The sequence below is a fragment of the Chanodichthys erythropterus genome, chromosome 11, assembly GCF_024489055.1.
Source record: "Chanodichthys erythropterus isolate Z2021 chromosome 11, ASM2448905v1, whole genome shotgun sequence".
NCBI lineage: Eukaryota > Metazoa > Chordata > Actinopteri > Cypriniformes > Xenocyprididae > Chanodichthys > Chanodichthys erythropterus.
In genome coordinates, this window is record NC_090231.1 from 25,126,250 (window position 1) to 25,143,274 (window position 17,025).

Consider the following 17,025-nt stretch of genomic DNA (forward strand, 5'->3'; position numbering starts at 1 on the left):
GTCTTTTTTTTTTTTTTTTTGACTGCCGTGTTTTTAGAATGCAATTTCATGGGTGAGATGCTGCAAAAGACGCGAGACCCAAGTGCAACACCTAAACATGTCCGCCAAACATAAAAACAATAGGACAAATAGCGCAATGGAATGCAAAAACCTGTAAAGGACTACTACTGTATGTTTGATATTTCATGCTTGCGTGATGGTGACAGGCTGAAAGCTGCTGTTGTTTTCTGTTTTTACAAAGCATTTGCTGTTAATAATATCATATTACCATTAATATCAATTAATATTAATATCATTTTACGCCTTTAAACGATTACGAAATCGTGGCATCCCTAATTGTAACGGCGATTTGAAATTCGATTCATTGTTCAGCCCTAATTTCACCCCAAATTAAAAGAATCAAAGATTATTTTGCATATAGAAAAATTGACCACTAAGATTTTTTGCATTGTGACATTTTTCATGCCTTTTTTCTGCCTTTCTCATGTTTGTCTGCTAAAGAAATGTTGCGTTGTTGCCTGTATGAGGTTCTGTATTCAAACATTTATGTGCACGTCTAATTTCGTCATCGTCTCTTCCTCTGTGATTCACTCTTTCCTCCCTCGATCCTTCTCTCTATCAGTATCGCAACCTTCTCCCCATCGTAATCACAAAATAGCCAATTACCTTGAATTCCCTCATGCTTGCATAACTAATGGAGCTTAAGGCTCATTAAACAAACAGCACGCGCATGTCTCATTTTGTTAGCATTCGAGCTAGTCATCATTAGCAAAGTATTATGATGCTATCTGTACAGGAGCCCCTGTGCATCCATGTTCTTAAGAGCGAGACCGATAGACTGCAGAGAGGGGCTGATAAGAAGCGTAATAACTTGCTGGAGTCCATTAAGGATACGAGTGTTCATCAGACAGGAGAGATTCAATGGGCTCGATACATTGTTTCTGATTTCTCATTTGCAGGGAATATTAGATATGATTGTGCTCAGCAAGGTGGAAAAGGAAGACCTCGTCATCCACGCTTTGAAGAACAACTATGAGGCCGACGCATATTTCGTAAAAGTGATTGGTGAGTATGAGATGTGCCGTTTACCCAGCCTGGCTACCGTAGCGACGGTAGAGCTTCCGGGTGCTGACATTTGGAGAGCTGACATTTCCAGTGCCAAATATGTCCACTAGAAAGCAGCCATGATGCCATTTAATCCTGCCTGCTTGCATTTTAATTAAGCAGGAAGGAGAGATCTCCTCTAGCTCAAGTGCACAGATTAGCTTCCTCAGTGTAACAGCATGTGAGGATCATTCTATCAGTGTCAGATTAAAAAAGGGATGAGACTGACCCAGAGTCTCTAAATCTCCCCTCCTCCCGCTTATTAGCGCGCTCCGTTTCTCTCGTTCCTGTAGATGTGCTGTTTAATGAGACTGCTGTAAGCTAGAATGTTTGGCTCTGAAGAGAGAGGCACTCTGGGTAGTTTACTGCAGTGACAAAGTGCTCCCAAGATGCTTCTGCCCCTTTCAAATCAAATAGCCACTTGTGTGTGTGAGTAAGAGGTGGAATTTATGTTTATATACAATATAAATGTTATGTTTTATACAAATAGACTCTCCTTCATAATAAAGCTGCTTTTATGAGTCTGTAGTTTATATAGTTTCCCTGTGAATAATAGCAGACTCGTGACTTCCTGCTCTTGCACTCCTCTACCGTCAGCCTGTCTAATCTACTCTGCTCCATTCCACACAGATGTGGTTCGCATCTTTTTGACTGTCTGTTGCTGTAAAATGGAAGCTACACTACCGTTCAAAAGTTTGGGTTTGGTAAGATTTTTCAGATGTTTTTGAGAGAAGTCTCTCATGCTCAACAAGGCTGCATTTATTTGATCAACAATGAAAACAGTGAAAACAGTCATTTTGTGAAATAATATTCATCAAATTTAAAATAACTGTTTTAAAATGTAATTTATTCCTGTGATGGCAAAGCTGAATTCACAGCATCATTACTCCAGTCTTCAGTGTCACATGATCCTTCAGAAATCTGAATTCTAATTTAATGATTTGCTGCTCAAGAAACATTTTTTATTATTATCAATATTGAAAACAGTGGTGCTTAAAATTTTTGTGGAAATGGTGGAATTTTTTCTAGCATTGTTTGTTGAGTAAAAAAGATCAAAAACAGCATTTGTAACAATACAATACTTTACTGTCACTTTTGATCAATTTAATGTGTTTTTGCACAAAGTAATACAAGTACAAGATACTGGCAAAAAAAGAAACAACTTTGTTTTAACCTCTATTAAAGATGTTTAATTTTTAATATTGAGGTTAAAGAACTATTAATAGTTTGTTTTGGAAGGTTATTTGCAGTCTGATTAAGGCGCAACTTTAAATGAAGGCCCACCCCTGCTAAATACATTAGCTCTTTATATCCTCAGCACTTCTGAGACAGTCCACAGATGCTTAAATACATTAAGCAACCATGTTCAAGCAGTAGAACTTGTGCTATATTTAAAAGCACTGGGTTAGAGTTTGAATTTCACATGAATCACTAAAGAAACTGCGATATCCCATATGTTCACGTGTGCTTAATTGCTCTGAGATGCCTTTCTTTACAGACAGTTGGCTGCAAATGATTCATCAAACTGAAAGATGTGCTAGTAACTGCCATTCTGCAGGCCAAAATGTAGTTCTTTGTATTAAAAAGGGGTGTTGCTAGACCCTTTTTACTGGGGCATGAGCCTCATTGAAATACCGCTGTGCCCCAGTAAAATGTTGCAGAAAAATCTATGACTGATAGTGGAGAATAGTGTATACCAACCTGATAATCATTTTATTCTGACAATATTTCCCTGATAATTATTTAATGTCATGTGATTTTTCAATCAGCTGTTTAGAATCGGATCTAAATGCCAGATTCGCAAATAAATCACTATAACAAGTTTGCAGAAACCTCTAAAATTGTACACAATTCAGTTTAATTAAATTGGACAGTTTACTCACGCATTGAATACTTTGCAGTGGTTTCTCAACGTAACTGGATAAGGCAGAAAACAAAAAGAGTGCTGGAGGAGGTGGATATTTACCTACAATCTATTGTAATACTTTCATGTCTGTCTGTTTGCCAAAGATGAAGCAGTTCTTTATTGCATGTGCAGTTTGTGATCGACTCTACTGCAGGTAAAATATTTTGTATTTATAACAGTAACAAAAAGAGTATCAAAACATTGGAATAATCTGTTGAAAGAATAGAAATTTCCTGAGACCCACCTCACCCACCACCGTCCATTGAGGCTATGAAAGGTGACTTACACCACTGCATTATATCAACTTGCCTCGTTGTTGTCCTCTAGAGGGATTGTGGGTATGTAAGCTATGTTCTGTCCAATTACCTTTCCCTCTCTCAGTACCCAGTGGTTTACATATTGCCAGGGAAGCCCTCAGTTATTTCATCCTCAGTGGAGTAAATAAACAATTTATTTCCATTTGATGCTGCCAAGTCCTCAAGGCCATGTGTGTTTTCACATAAATTTGAAGCAGAACATGAAAAGAATTTGAGCCTTATCATAGACATGTGGTATGTTGAAGCCTTAGTTTTTGGGTTGTTGTTTTTTTTCGCCCGTTCTACATTTACATTCCAGTATCCTTTTTATTTTTTGCCATGTGTAAATCACCCACTTGCTCCTTTATTTTATGTCATAAATGCTCATACACACAAGTTTATACCTCTTCTCTGAGCTACAGATCAATAGACACAAAAAGAAGTCCGAACGAGCAGTCAGTGGGTAGCAAGGGAGTACAAGAGGAGGGGAGAGGCCAGGTGCTGTAATTTTCTGTGATTGCATGCTCTAAACACACACAGACAGTGGTTGGAGTGTGTGTTTGTGGTGTGTGTGGATGAGTAAGTGTGTGTTAGCTATAGGCAGAGTGGGAGAACTATGGCAGCTGATTGCATTCCTGTTCATTTATTAGAATGCAGATGAGCTGCAATGAGGAACATCTGTGCGCTTTGTTCAGTCCAGTGCGCACTCCTTCCTCGCCTCTGCAATCTGTCACTCTGTAAACCAAGCCCCCCTCCCACATGTTACAACACTACAGTACATGGGAACTCATAAAGGGAGGCCTTTTTGTCACTCATTCAGATTGAATTTTATGAATGATTTGCTGTTTTGTTCTGTCTGTTCTGCTACAGTCCTGTAGTTGTTGTTTTTTCACCAGACTATCTGTCATTATGCAATTCTATTTGTGTGTCTCTCTGTCCATCCATCCATCAATTATCCATCCATCCATCTCATGCAGGGCTCTAGACTAGTACATTTAACAGAAACCAGCTTGAATTGAGAAGCAGATAAAAAGTTGTTAACAGTAACGTGCAAAAATATTTTTATAGGGAAAAATTTGAATATTCTAATCTTATTAAATGTACAAACGTTCAAAAGTTTGCATGAACCCTGAAATTAATAATGTAAAAGCATTCAAGTAAGTAACGCTTACTGCATTACTAAATCCATGGTGATTTGTGGATTGGGGAGCCTTAACTTGTTCATGGCACAGTGTTTCTCCTGGTTTCCACATCAGCACTATTTTGTCTGATATTATTTGATCTGATATATCTAGTTAGAATGCTTCCCACTAAATCGCGATGTTATTAATTTTGCGGCAAATTCAAATGCTTTCTCTCTGGATCTGCCAGCGGTGTGAACTGTGTAGTAAGCAGTACTCATGCTGAGCTCACACTGCATTATCTATTATTGCTCAGCAGTGTTTGGGAGTAATGCATTACAAGTAACTTGAGTTACGTAATCAGATTACTTTTTCCAAGTAACTAGTAAAATAACACATACTTTTAAATTTACAACAAAATATCTGAGTTACTTTTTCAAACAAGTAATGCAAATTACTTTGTTTTCCTATTTATTGACTGACAGCTCTCCTGTCCCTATGTTAAGAGAAATCGTAAGTGCACAGACATTGTTTTAGAATAAATGTGAGCATGCATTTACTCATTTATAAAAATAAAAACAGTGAAATGCAATCTCAGAATATTATGCAAATGTGCAATAATTAAATATATTAAATTACATACTTTATGTACTTAATCTCACTTAATTAACAAATGTTTTTTTTATTTTTTTATTTGCATTTCTTTCAACCTCAGGCTTATTCATTTCACTTTTGGTGTGAAAGGGCCTTTACATTTGCTAAAAATATAACTTTTTTTGTTGTTATTAAAAAAAACAAGTCCAGGTAAGAAAAAGTAACCCAAAAGTAATGTAATGCATTACTTTTCATAAAAGGTAACACAATAAGTTACTTTTTAGGGGGAGTAACGCAATATGGACCCTTTTCACAGACTGTGATGACGTATTTTAACCATCACCAATATAGTAAATCTTGCAAAGTCTTTTATATTTTCATTTTTATAAAAACATATGTACATTTATAACACTATACTTAGTGTTATATTACCTTTGCATCAAATTACAAAAAAACTAGTTAGCGTTGCTGTGAGGGTGTTTCTAATACAGCAGCTATTGTGACGGTAAAAATTACATCTTTCTCTCTTCTGACTGCCGTTATCAATCGTTCTCTATTTTTTTCCTCTTTGAAAGTTGTGAAAACACTGTTGTGGAGTTTTTCTTTGGCTATTTGAGCAAATGGAAACACAAAAAATATATTTAATGTTCAATGCTGATCAATGGTCCAATGGTTAGCCAATGTTGCTGTATCTGGCTGCTTAAATAGCCCAAACAGAGCCACATTATTCACACTTTTTGGTGATATGATGGTTTACTTGTATAGTTGTCCCTGCATATTATGCTAGGATTGTAGTGCAGCTTTAAATGTGCGGAGATGTTTTTTTTTGTTGTTGTTTTTTCGTTGAGGCAGAATGATTAGGTGATGAGGGACTGAGAGTGCTGCTTGTTACTGTAATCACTTCCTGAGCTTAGCAGAGACTGAGAGCCAATCATAATGCCGTCTTCATTGCTGCTGGTTTAGGGTACAGTAATGGACATAATCTCAGGACTCCAGGCTATCATCTCGCAACTTTGAAACCACCTGGTCACCACTTTCTTGGACTAGATTAAGAGTGACGGGTATTGTTCCAGCTTTTTGAAGTAGTGCACCATCACCTCTGATGGTGTAATGATGTGTGAGCATCTGTGTGGGGCAGCTGTTATGAATGACATGAGACACAGTCACTTAGAGTGTCGGTGGCATCTGGTTTACCAGTGCGGAACAGAACAGCAGGCCTCATGTCCAATTTCACAGCCATCACATCACAGCTATTCCATTGTTGCTGCAAACTCCCGGCAGATTCACTCTGCGGAATCCCCTGATGTCCTGGGAACAACAAACTGCAAGGCAATTTGGATCTGTTCTTTTTGTCATCGCAAGCAAAAATACAGTTGAAGTTGTTCAAACAGAATCAAGTCAGACTAGGACGTTCAGTCTGGGAAATTATTTGCGTAACCTTATAAATTTAACCTTATCAAGGTTATAATAAAATATAATAAAAACCTTATCAAGATGTCATCATGATGAATGAACCATCACAAGTTTTTTTTATTGAGTTGTTTTTTTGTTTTCCTGAATGTCCACTTAACCGTTCAGTATTTCCGCTCAGTTTATCATAGATGTCTGATGACAGTGCTGTCGCTGTGTGATAATTTTTGTTTCTTTGTATTAGAGAGGTTTCCAGGATCTCCAAATGGAGCCAGCGGGAGGAATAGAGATGAATGTCAAGTCTTATCTTTATATGAAGGCTCAGACTAAGCCCTGGCAGTAAACAAGAGCATTATTCATGCAATGAGTTCACAAAATGGCATTTCATTGGGATTAAGCACATCATAAACGTTTAGATGTATTCAGTGCTAAACCTTCTGTCTTTTAATGGCTTTATGCTGTACTCTTAGGTGGGCACTGCACAGCCTCACACACACACACACACGTACACAGTGGGAGCGTGTCATGACCGTGCATATCATGCTTCAGCTCACTGCACAAGGCCTGCTGGTAACTTGTCATTGATAGAGACATTTCCACTATGTGTGCATGTTTCCTTATCCGTTTCCTTATCCCATGCGTGTGCAACCATGTCAGTTTGTATGTTCAAACTGGTGTTCAATATTAGCTATGCATTTGCAAAGACTAGCCTGAAAGACTTAAAACGTATCTGACAGCTTTAGGCCACCAGGATGTCTGCCACAAGGAGGTCCATAATACCTGAAGAAAGGTATCCGATAGCATTCCCGTTCATCTCGATGGCAGCTGCTTAGTTTCTGCGGGACCCCCTGAAGGTACAGTACTGTTTAAAGGTTTGGGGTCAGTAAGATTTTTACAACACAGGCTCATTGGAAAAATGTACCTTTGTCAACATTTTGCAAAAGGCAAAATACATACCAATACGTACATATCACTGCAGTTTCTAACAGAAATGAGCACTAGAGGCAGTAAAACAGCTAGCACTTTTAATCATTTTCACACACAATTATGATTACAGGGTCAGATTATGGATTAATAAACACTTGTTTTCATGTCTCCTTGCATTAATTATGTTATGACCTCAAAACACTTTTTACCATAGTGCATGATTTGTAAACAAATATATTTTGGAGTTTGCATCACTTACCCAGCTCTGTATGTTCAGTTTTACTGACATAATAAGCTTGATCGGTTGCTCAGCTGGTACAGAATTGTGAAAGAGCTCGGGTACGAATCCCGTGAAAGATGAGTCACGGTAAAAGAGTTAAAAAACAAGCTAAAATGCCGTGGTTACAATTTCATTTTCATGTCACATTTGCTTTTGTTAACGCAGGTAGGTTTAGGGTTTATTGTGGGTGTATGTTATTAAACGTGATGGAGCATTAAGCTTTTAGCTCCACTCACCAGTCATTTCAATTCAGATGTGCGGTGATGTACAAACACCAACGTAATAACATTTTGACAAATTCACGTTCATCTGTTCAGGAAAAAAAAAACAAAAAACATGCTTTTAGCACTACTCACTGCACTTTAAAACTGTTGTAAAACGTGCACGACGTAACATATTTTGTGTTTTGCAAAAATGTTGACACAGGTATGATTTTCTAATGAGCCTAGGCTGGATTTTTATTTAGAGGTTATGAAGTTAGCGATAATAATAATAAGAATAAACATAATTTTCCACCCTCATTTTCTCACTCATTTTCATGTCAAAAAACATTCAGTTTCGAGGAGTGTTGCCTCTTTCAGAAAAGCAAATAAATGCCCACAGCTTTTGCAGCACATCCATGGCCTCCTCCACAGCAGGGCTGTGCACAGACATTCTGAGGGCCAGTGGTCCAAACTAAAGAAAATAGAGCATATGGATGATGAAGATGGCTTGGCTGAATCGCTTTCGGCAATGGGGGTTGGTTTGTTGTGGAGAAGGGCATATCAGCCGATGAGGGCTGAGGGGCAGTGGCTCTTGCCACCAGGCCACCCCCTTGTGCATGTCCCTATCCACAGCATGTGTCGCTTGTGTTTTGATGCTCAAGATGCCTCGGAGGACAAACTTGGCACTGCCGTAGATTTCAACACAAAAAAATATGTATCGCTCTTGTCATTGATAGACACACGAGTTGTTAAAGGGTTAGTTCTCCCAAAAATGAAAATTCTGTCATTAATTACTCATCCTCATGTCGTTCCACACCGTAAGACTTTCGTTCATCTTCGGAACACAAATAAAGAAATTTTTGATTAAATCTGAGAGGTATATGATTCGTCTATAGACAGCAATGTAATCTTTTTATTATATATTTTATTATCTCAGCAATATAAACATTTTCATGGTCCAGAAAAATACTGTAGTGGTTCAACCGTAATTTTATGAAGTGACGAGAATACTTTTTGTGTGCAAAAACAAACAAAAATAACAATTTTATTCAACAATATCTTCTCGTGTCCTTTTCATACGTTGTTTACATCCAGCTCTTCCAGGTTCTACATCGACTCATTATTGTCCGTCTCCTGCGTCAGCGTCACACGTATGCGTCGCACATGTGCTGCTTTGGTCAATACTGAACCAGCATTCAAACATAAATACGGAAGCTTTCACTGTGTAAGGATAATGACTGGGAAGAGAAAAGATTGTTGAATAGTCAATTTTTGTTTTGTTTTTGCGCTTAAAAAGTATCCTTGTTGCTTCATAACATTAAAGTACACATGAATTCAAAATTGACCTTATTTATTTTGTTAGCTCAAATTGCTAGTTTTGTGGTGAACAATTCATCCGTGCAAGTCAATCCACACAAAAAAAATTGTTTGGCTTTGTAATATTTAATCAAAATCTTAAAAAATGCTCCTCCCCTCTGCAACGGTTTTACGGCTTGGGTTGAAAATGCTTAAACCACTCCCCTCCAACCGTTAGTCTGCTGTAAGCGAGAGATGGAGAGGAGGAGCGCTAAAGTAAAACTCTGCCCTCTATTCAATATTCCGTTTCACTTAGAAATACGTCACAACACTGGAGAAAAGTCGTTTGCAACTTCTGGTTCACGCGGACTTTAAGGTTGAACCACTGCAGTCGCGTCCACTGTTTTAATGATTTCTTTAGTACCTTTCTCGACCAAAAAAGTGGTGGTTAAATTGCTGTCTATGGACGAGTCATATACCTCTCGGATTTCATAAAAAAAAAAAAAAAAATATCTTAATTTGTGGTGAATGTATTAAACTGATCACAGTAAAGCTCACAGTAAAGTTTCTGAAATAGACCTCCAAAATCCTGTTGCCCAAATTCCTTACCTATTAGCAGCTGTGCTGTGGTAAAATGTTATCAGTCACACATTACGGAGGGATATCAGTCAAACTGTCCTGTAGCAAGTTCACTCATTCGTGGAGGACTAGAAAAGATGCACTTTATCTTTATTGTTCTTTTCTTTCAAGCACAAAAAAAATTGTTAGACCAGGCATGAGTGAAAAATTATTTCAGGCTTCATGTCACACCCCTCTTTCACCCCTCAGTACATTCATTTTGAAAACCAAAGCCACATATTTGATTTCACAATCCTAATAACTCAAGCAGAACATTTGCCTGTCAGGCCATATATGAAAATGTGTAAATTCCAAAGTACGAGTTGTGATTGAAACATTTTCATTATTTGTTTTTCCATCACAGACTTCCAAAGCCACTTTTTTATATATATAATTTAGGTTGGTGTTGTTCCATCATGAACTTTCTAATTTGCTGTCTTTAAATAGTGCTGCCTGTCACTGCCAGTTTAAAAATCTAATGCTGCTTTTAGATAAAGACAGATGCACAAGAACACAGATGGTTCTTTGTGTGCCACTAATGAGCAATTAATGATTTTTTACTTTCCCTTTCATATGCGCTGTTCTCTAACGCACAGTCAATTTTGGCCTCAAGAGAAGCAGGAAGTCTGGCTCTTGTTTCACACCATTAGTGGGAATTTAGTGCACATTTTGCCCAATTCATTTTCTCTAGGCATAATTCCTGGCTCAACGTGATTACGGGACCAGAGTTGCTGTTAATATTGTGTGATTTGAGCAGAGGTGAATATACTGCTGCCCGTGTTTAGCAGAGTGTTGTGAAGTGGATTTGATATGGACACTGCTATCAACTTGTCTTATCTGAGGGCCAGATATGTGGGACAAAGTTATGATTTTCTTTCTGTCTTTATCTTTTTCTCTCTGCAGTGCTCAGTGGTCTGTGCTCCAATGACTGTCCAGAGAATGTTAAGGTGAGTTCCCTCTCATGCAAGACTCTCAACTTGAGTGGCAATGGCATGTGTTTAGTATCAACAGGCCCACATGCAATCTGTTCCTACAGATTTCAGAAGAGATCAAGCAAATTCACAATATTCTCCACATTCCTTGTCTCTTGCATGTATTTTGCCTGTTAAATAAGTTTTCATTATTTGTCTTAGTTAAATATGCTTTCACCAACCTATAATTGTAACGCGCTGGTGGCTTAGAAAGCACACGCGAAGATAACAGTAGTATACACACAGTCTTTAATCCAACAGGAGAACATGACGTGTTACGCCAACAATGACTGACATGGACTGAACAGAACGGGCAGTATAAATACAAGGGTATATGAGGGAATTAAACAGGAACAGGTGGAGGAATATTAACTAATCAGGGACTAACAAGGACAGGTGCAGACATGACAGAACTGAGGTAAACAGAACATACGCGTGACAATACACTGTAAGACTCTTGGCTCTGTTATTTTTCCTTCATATCAAAACAGAAATTGTGATAAAAGTTAGCAAAATCTTAGACATATATGGTAGTTAGTAGTTGACCAATATCGTAGAGAAAAGTGGCTGTTTTGTATTTACTTTACCATTCAAAATTTGGGGTCAGTATGTTTTTTCTTTTGTTTGGTTTTTTTTTTTGGAAGGGGCGCGTTTGGGTTGTTTTTCTTTAAGAAATTACTTTTTTTCTACTATTCTTTTGAACTTTCTATTAATCCGGTCCTAAAAAAAAATATGCATCATGGTTTCCTCAAAAATATTAAGCAGCACAATTGTTGTCACAAACAGGTTGCAGTAATTATCACATAATGACGAAGATCAGAACCGAAAAGTCTTTGATAATAACTCTGAACAAACACTCAGGAGAACATGGGGAGAAATACATAAATAACAACCATATAAAATATTGATGACACAAACTATATACTGAGGAAACTGCTGTCTTAAATACACACAGAGCAACAGAACTAAGGTGTGAAGCTAATGAGTAACTATGGAAATTAACTAGCCTAACCACCAATAATCACAATAAGCTGTCAGTTTTGTTACTTTCGATAAGAAACAACATGTTGTCCTTCAAATTCTGTCAACAAAATTCTAACAGAAAATGCCATTTTGGCACTCTTTAATGTGGCGTGACAGATCTCTGTATAGGCGGCAGCATGGAGCACGAGTGAACGCGATCATCTCTTCCTCTTTAATAATGTTACTAGTTACAGAATAAACATGAATGAATGCCTGAAGGCATGTTGAAAGATACAGTACAACTTACTGAAATGGTCATATCTCGTGTAATCGCTCAGTGTTTCAACGGCAGAAAGACATCACAATAAAACAGCTTGTAAACAAAATGTCACGTAGCATTTACCTCAGAAAAGCCATTCAGTGTCCACAGCTTCTTAGTTTCCCAGAGAAATGAACTCTTTCACTTAATATATGCACTGTATTAACCTATATATTTTACTTAACCTGTTAGTGATGTCTTGATTATTTAATGTATGTTTAAATAAATATGTTGTGAAAATGACAGCCACTGTGTATAAATGATTATATTTCAACAACGAATTGGAGTAAAATTTAATTTTATAATTAGATTTTGAAGCTAATGCAAAAACTGCCTTATGTGCAGCATACAGGTTTGCATACAATTTTTTAGAGACATAATTAGTTCAGTAAAATATTGTTTAATAAAAAAAGAAGCAATTTTATGTTTAGTTTTCTCCCAACCTGCTGTACTGAATCTGTACCGAACCGTGACTTCAAAACCGAGGTACGTACCGAACCGTGAGTTTTGTGTACCGATACACCCCTCTAGTTTTCTGGTACAGAAAATGAATAAAATAAAAAATATAAAATGTATTTTTTATAAATAAAAATATAAAATAAAACTGCATATTATTTTCACTGTATGAATTAAGTAAAGATTAATCATTATTAGGGGTGTGACGAGATCTCGCGAGACTAAAATGTGACGAGATTTCTCGTTGAGGCGAAAAATAGTCTCGTAATATTGCCATCACAGAGTGTTAGGATGATTAGGAAAGAATATGCCACCGCTACGTTTACATTATGCCTCCACTGTCCTTTTGCTTTGTATTTACATAAAAAACATTTAATTCAGTTGGATAACATTCGCCGCCGCTCCATATTTACAGATTTACGCGCGATCGTGAAAGTGAAAGTAAACGCGAGCATGCATTCAAACACCATGTCGGTACCCCGCATTTTGAAAGCGGATCCCTGATGAATACAGGTATCTCTCAATATGAAAGCTATTTTAGGCTGGGCAGTGTAATTGTAACCATCTCGGTATCAAAGAAAAATTTGTCTTATTTGCACTTTGAATATTGAGAGAGTGTGATTATGGTTGCATTTATTGTAAAGTGTTACCATAAAAATGAACAGTTTTCTCTTAATCTTATTAAGCACAAACAATAAGGTTTCATTTGTTAACATTAGTTAATGCACTGTGAACTATCATGAACTAACAATGAATGACTATTTTTATTAACTAACATGAACAAAGATTAATAAATACTGTAGCACATATATTGCTCATTGTTAGTTGATGTTGGTTAATTAATGTTAATAAATGAGACCTTATTGTAAAGTGTTAACATTTTTATTTATACTGTTTTTATTTCTATGATCGGTTTGTGGAAATGAGTTCAATTAGGAGGTCAAAGGTTGTAGGAGCTCATAAATCATGTACAGTAAGGTCTGAAGAGACTGAAATCATACAGGAGAGAAGTCAGTCAGTTGAGTTTGTGGCAAAACCTTTTACAGTGCTTGAGTATTGTTGTCTTTTATTGCATATGATAATTCATACTCAGAAAGTAAAACTGAATGACATTCATTATAAGATGATTAGTTAAAACATTTCAAATACACCTGCAGAATATTTTTTTCTAGTCATGTATTTCGCCATTGAGGATTTCTTAAAAATAGTGTGTAAAAATCTTGTCTCGTCTCGTGAACTCAATCTCAAGTCTCGTCTCGTGAGATACCTGTCTCGTCACACCCATAATCATTATTGAAGTTACAAAGCTATTCAGTCAAGAGCAGTGAGTGATTTCTTTGTCATTTGTTGTTTGACTAACATTAAAAACACAGACATATTAGAATATTATACAATATTAGGCATCTTTCCCTTTAAAGGGATACTCCACCGTTTTTTCATATTAAACAATGTTATTCCCTTAAATAAGACAAGTTGATACATACCTCTCTCGTCTCAGTATGTGCACTAAATCCCTCTGTCTTGCGGCGAAACTTTGTTAGCACTTAGCTTAGCCCAGTTCATTCAATAGAGAATACGATTCTGACGTCACGCTGCGTTGAGTTCTGGGTAACTTCTTTGTTTATACGCCATCTTGACAGGATCGCGCAGCCTTTCCGTCATTGAGTTTAGTTCAGTAATTTGTTTTCTGTCATGATTGTGAAAAATTTCACCATTGTATGTCATTAATGCTGCATCGATAATGGTGATAGTAACTCAGATCATCGTTCTGAGAGAGAACTGGACAATGAGCAACGTTTTTTTGCCTTTTCTACGTGTAAAAACAGCAAGGGAAGCAGGTCGAAGAGATGAAAAGACGCCGGATGGCAAATCTTTTAGTAATGGCACTGATTAAACCCACTGCATATCACTCAATAAAAGAATCACATTGCTGAGTGTTTTTTTTTTTTATTATTATTTTTGGTTTGATAATTAACATTACCTTTTGCGAGTCTGACTCTCACTCCGCTCGTGAATTAGTAAACCTCTCCTGTAAAAGTCACGTTGGTTCTATTGACGGAAATGAGAGGGAGCGGGGGCCGGTGAGAGGACTTTTCACGAGTGAAGATATTACTGCGCCAAGTCAAAGTGCTCCCGAGCACTTGCTATGGTATTCCGCCATACAATATAGTTATCCATTTTACACGCTTAGAAAAGCGCAACATTTTGTTTTGTGTCACCGTCCTAGGTCGAGTTCGATACTCGAGTAACTGTATTTAAATGGGGAAAACGTGGAGGTGTTTGGTAGCTTCTCTGCTTGGCCTCTATTGAATGAACTGGGCTAAGCTAAGTGCTAACAAAGTTTCGCCGCAAGACAGAGCAATTTAGTGCACGCACTGAGACGAGAGAGGTATGTATCAACTCGTCTTAGTTAAGGGAATAACATAGTTTAATATGAAAAAACGGTGGAGTATCCCTTTAAGACATAATGCACGATCCAGTACATATACTGTTACACATGAGTTCTTTCTTGGCTGTTATATGTTCACTTAAGACATAACATAGTATGTTTGCTAAGATACTCCCCAAAATGGGAATGTTGATATAATTTGCAATATAGGAAGTGTTCAACACTGTCAAAATAAAATAATCTCTTCAGGCATTAATCTGCCAAACATGAAAACTTCGTCTGATGTGACAATTAAAAAATGCCAAATATTGGGCAAATAATCAATGTTAAGAAGTTGACCATTCCATGTTAGTATCTCTTGATTTTGATCGTCTGCAAGTTCTGTCATGTTATTTTTGCTCCTCATGACGTTGTTGACTAGCTGTTGAGGTCAGGGACAAGTGTGTTACAAAGCTGCCCTCATTCTGACGAGAAGACAGGCTTTTATGTTCTTACTCTTGTTTTCTCTCTCTCTCTCTCTCTCTCTCTCTCTCTCTCTCTCTCTCTCTCTCTCTCTCCTACAATCTCTCCATTTGTCTGTGAGCACTTCTGTACCTTATTTCGTTTCATATTCACATATTCATCTTTCTGGCCTTCTCTCCTCTATCAATTCAACCTTCATCCAGATCTGTTTTAGCTGCATCTGAAATCACTTACTTTTTCACTCAATCACTGTTCCCATTATATACTGAATGCCATACAATGCAGATAGTGGGTAAGGAGTGAATAGAAATAACCTTTGGCGTGTTTTTCAATTGTACGCTATACATCAGAGTGCACTATGGGTATAAAAGAGTGAGCATATATAGAGAAGTAAATTACACACAATTTATACAATGTGGAGCAATTTCAGACACAGCTATAGAGTTTATTAGACAGGAAAAGATGTTACTCTGAGGTGTGTGCGTTTTGGAGAAGCACTTGGCAGGGTCCCAAAGCAATTCGTTACTCTGTTAATACATGAGTGACACACATACACACAGAGAGACCTCTATTCGTTAACTGTCATCCTTCGTAACAAAGAGATAATACATTTTCTGCCCAGCCGTTCATCCTCTACTTCAGACATGCACAAACACACACAGACACACAGATGACATCTCATGTGTTCTCTAACTCGGTGATGTGCGAGTGCAGACAGTTTGCCCTGAGGCCAGTGGATAGCAGAGGGCTCTATGATTAAATAAATGCTCTTTAAGATGGGCCGCACTCCTGTCTCGCTCCGACTAGACCTCTGACATACGTGTTATACAGTCCCACGCTGAATTAATATTCAGATGCTGAAACAGGGACGTTAGTTGTACAAGCGTATAGTTCAGATTGAGTCATAGAATTTTTGCATTTGTCCTATTTTTGCAGTGTTGCATACTAAACACTCCTGCCTGGTTACAGCCAGTGTAAATCAAATACTGTAGGTTACAGTCGGCACTGTTCATCTATTTTCTAAATGCATGTTGTAGATTTTATTGTTAGCATATAATTGAGCTGGTAATGTGAACCCGAACAAAGAGAGAAAATGCACCAGGTTATGAATCAAAGGCTCCATATGAAATAAACATGAACAAGAACATGATTCTTTGGATCAAGTGAATAGTTCATATTAAACACACACTGTGAACACACACCCGGAGCAGTGGTCAGCCATTTTTGCTGCGGCTCCCGGGGAGTGATTGGGGGTTAGGTGCCTTGCTCAAGGGCACCTCAGTTGTGGGTAATGAGAGTGGAAGAGAGCACTGTTCATTCCCCCCTCCTATATTTCCTGCCGGTAATGAGACTCGAACCTGCAACCTTTTGGTTACAAGTCTGACTTTCCAACCATTAGGCCACAACTACTAAATGAACACCATGAATGATAAAGGAATGTAGTGCATAAGATGGATAAAGTTCAAGTGATTGAATTGGGTGTGGCTATGACTGAGTTACGTTATCTTATAGAAAGATCAATTGTTGTAACTAATAAGGTGAAGAACCTTATTATGCATCAAATAAATTAAAGATTATTTGTTATTAACTAGCTTCAGTTATATTACCTCTAATGTAAATAAGAAAAATCAAATACTGATAATATACAACAATGCCAAGGTCTCTGAAAAGAGGTTTTGTAAAGTGATATTTATGTCCCACGTGGTCAAG

General features: G+C 37.4%; 1 protein-coding gene across 1 annotated transcript in view; it reads left to right on the forward strand.

Annotated features, from left to right (window-relative positions):
* The window catches only part of itfg1 (integrin alpha FG-GAP repeat containing 1), a 159,928-nt gene that overhangs the window by 96,489 nt on the left and 46,414 nt on the right, over positions 1–17,025 (forward strand). The window contains exons 12-13 of the mRNA XM_067402090.1: positions 960–1,065; positions 10,659–10,702. Of these exons, the coding sequence (XP_067258191.1) occupies positions 960–1,065; positions 10,659–10,702 (150 nt within the window). The remainder of the gene's footprint in view (positions 1–959; positions 1,066–10,658; positions 10,703–17,025) is intronic.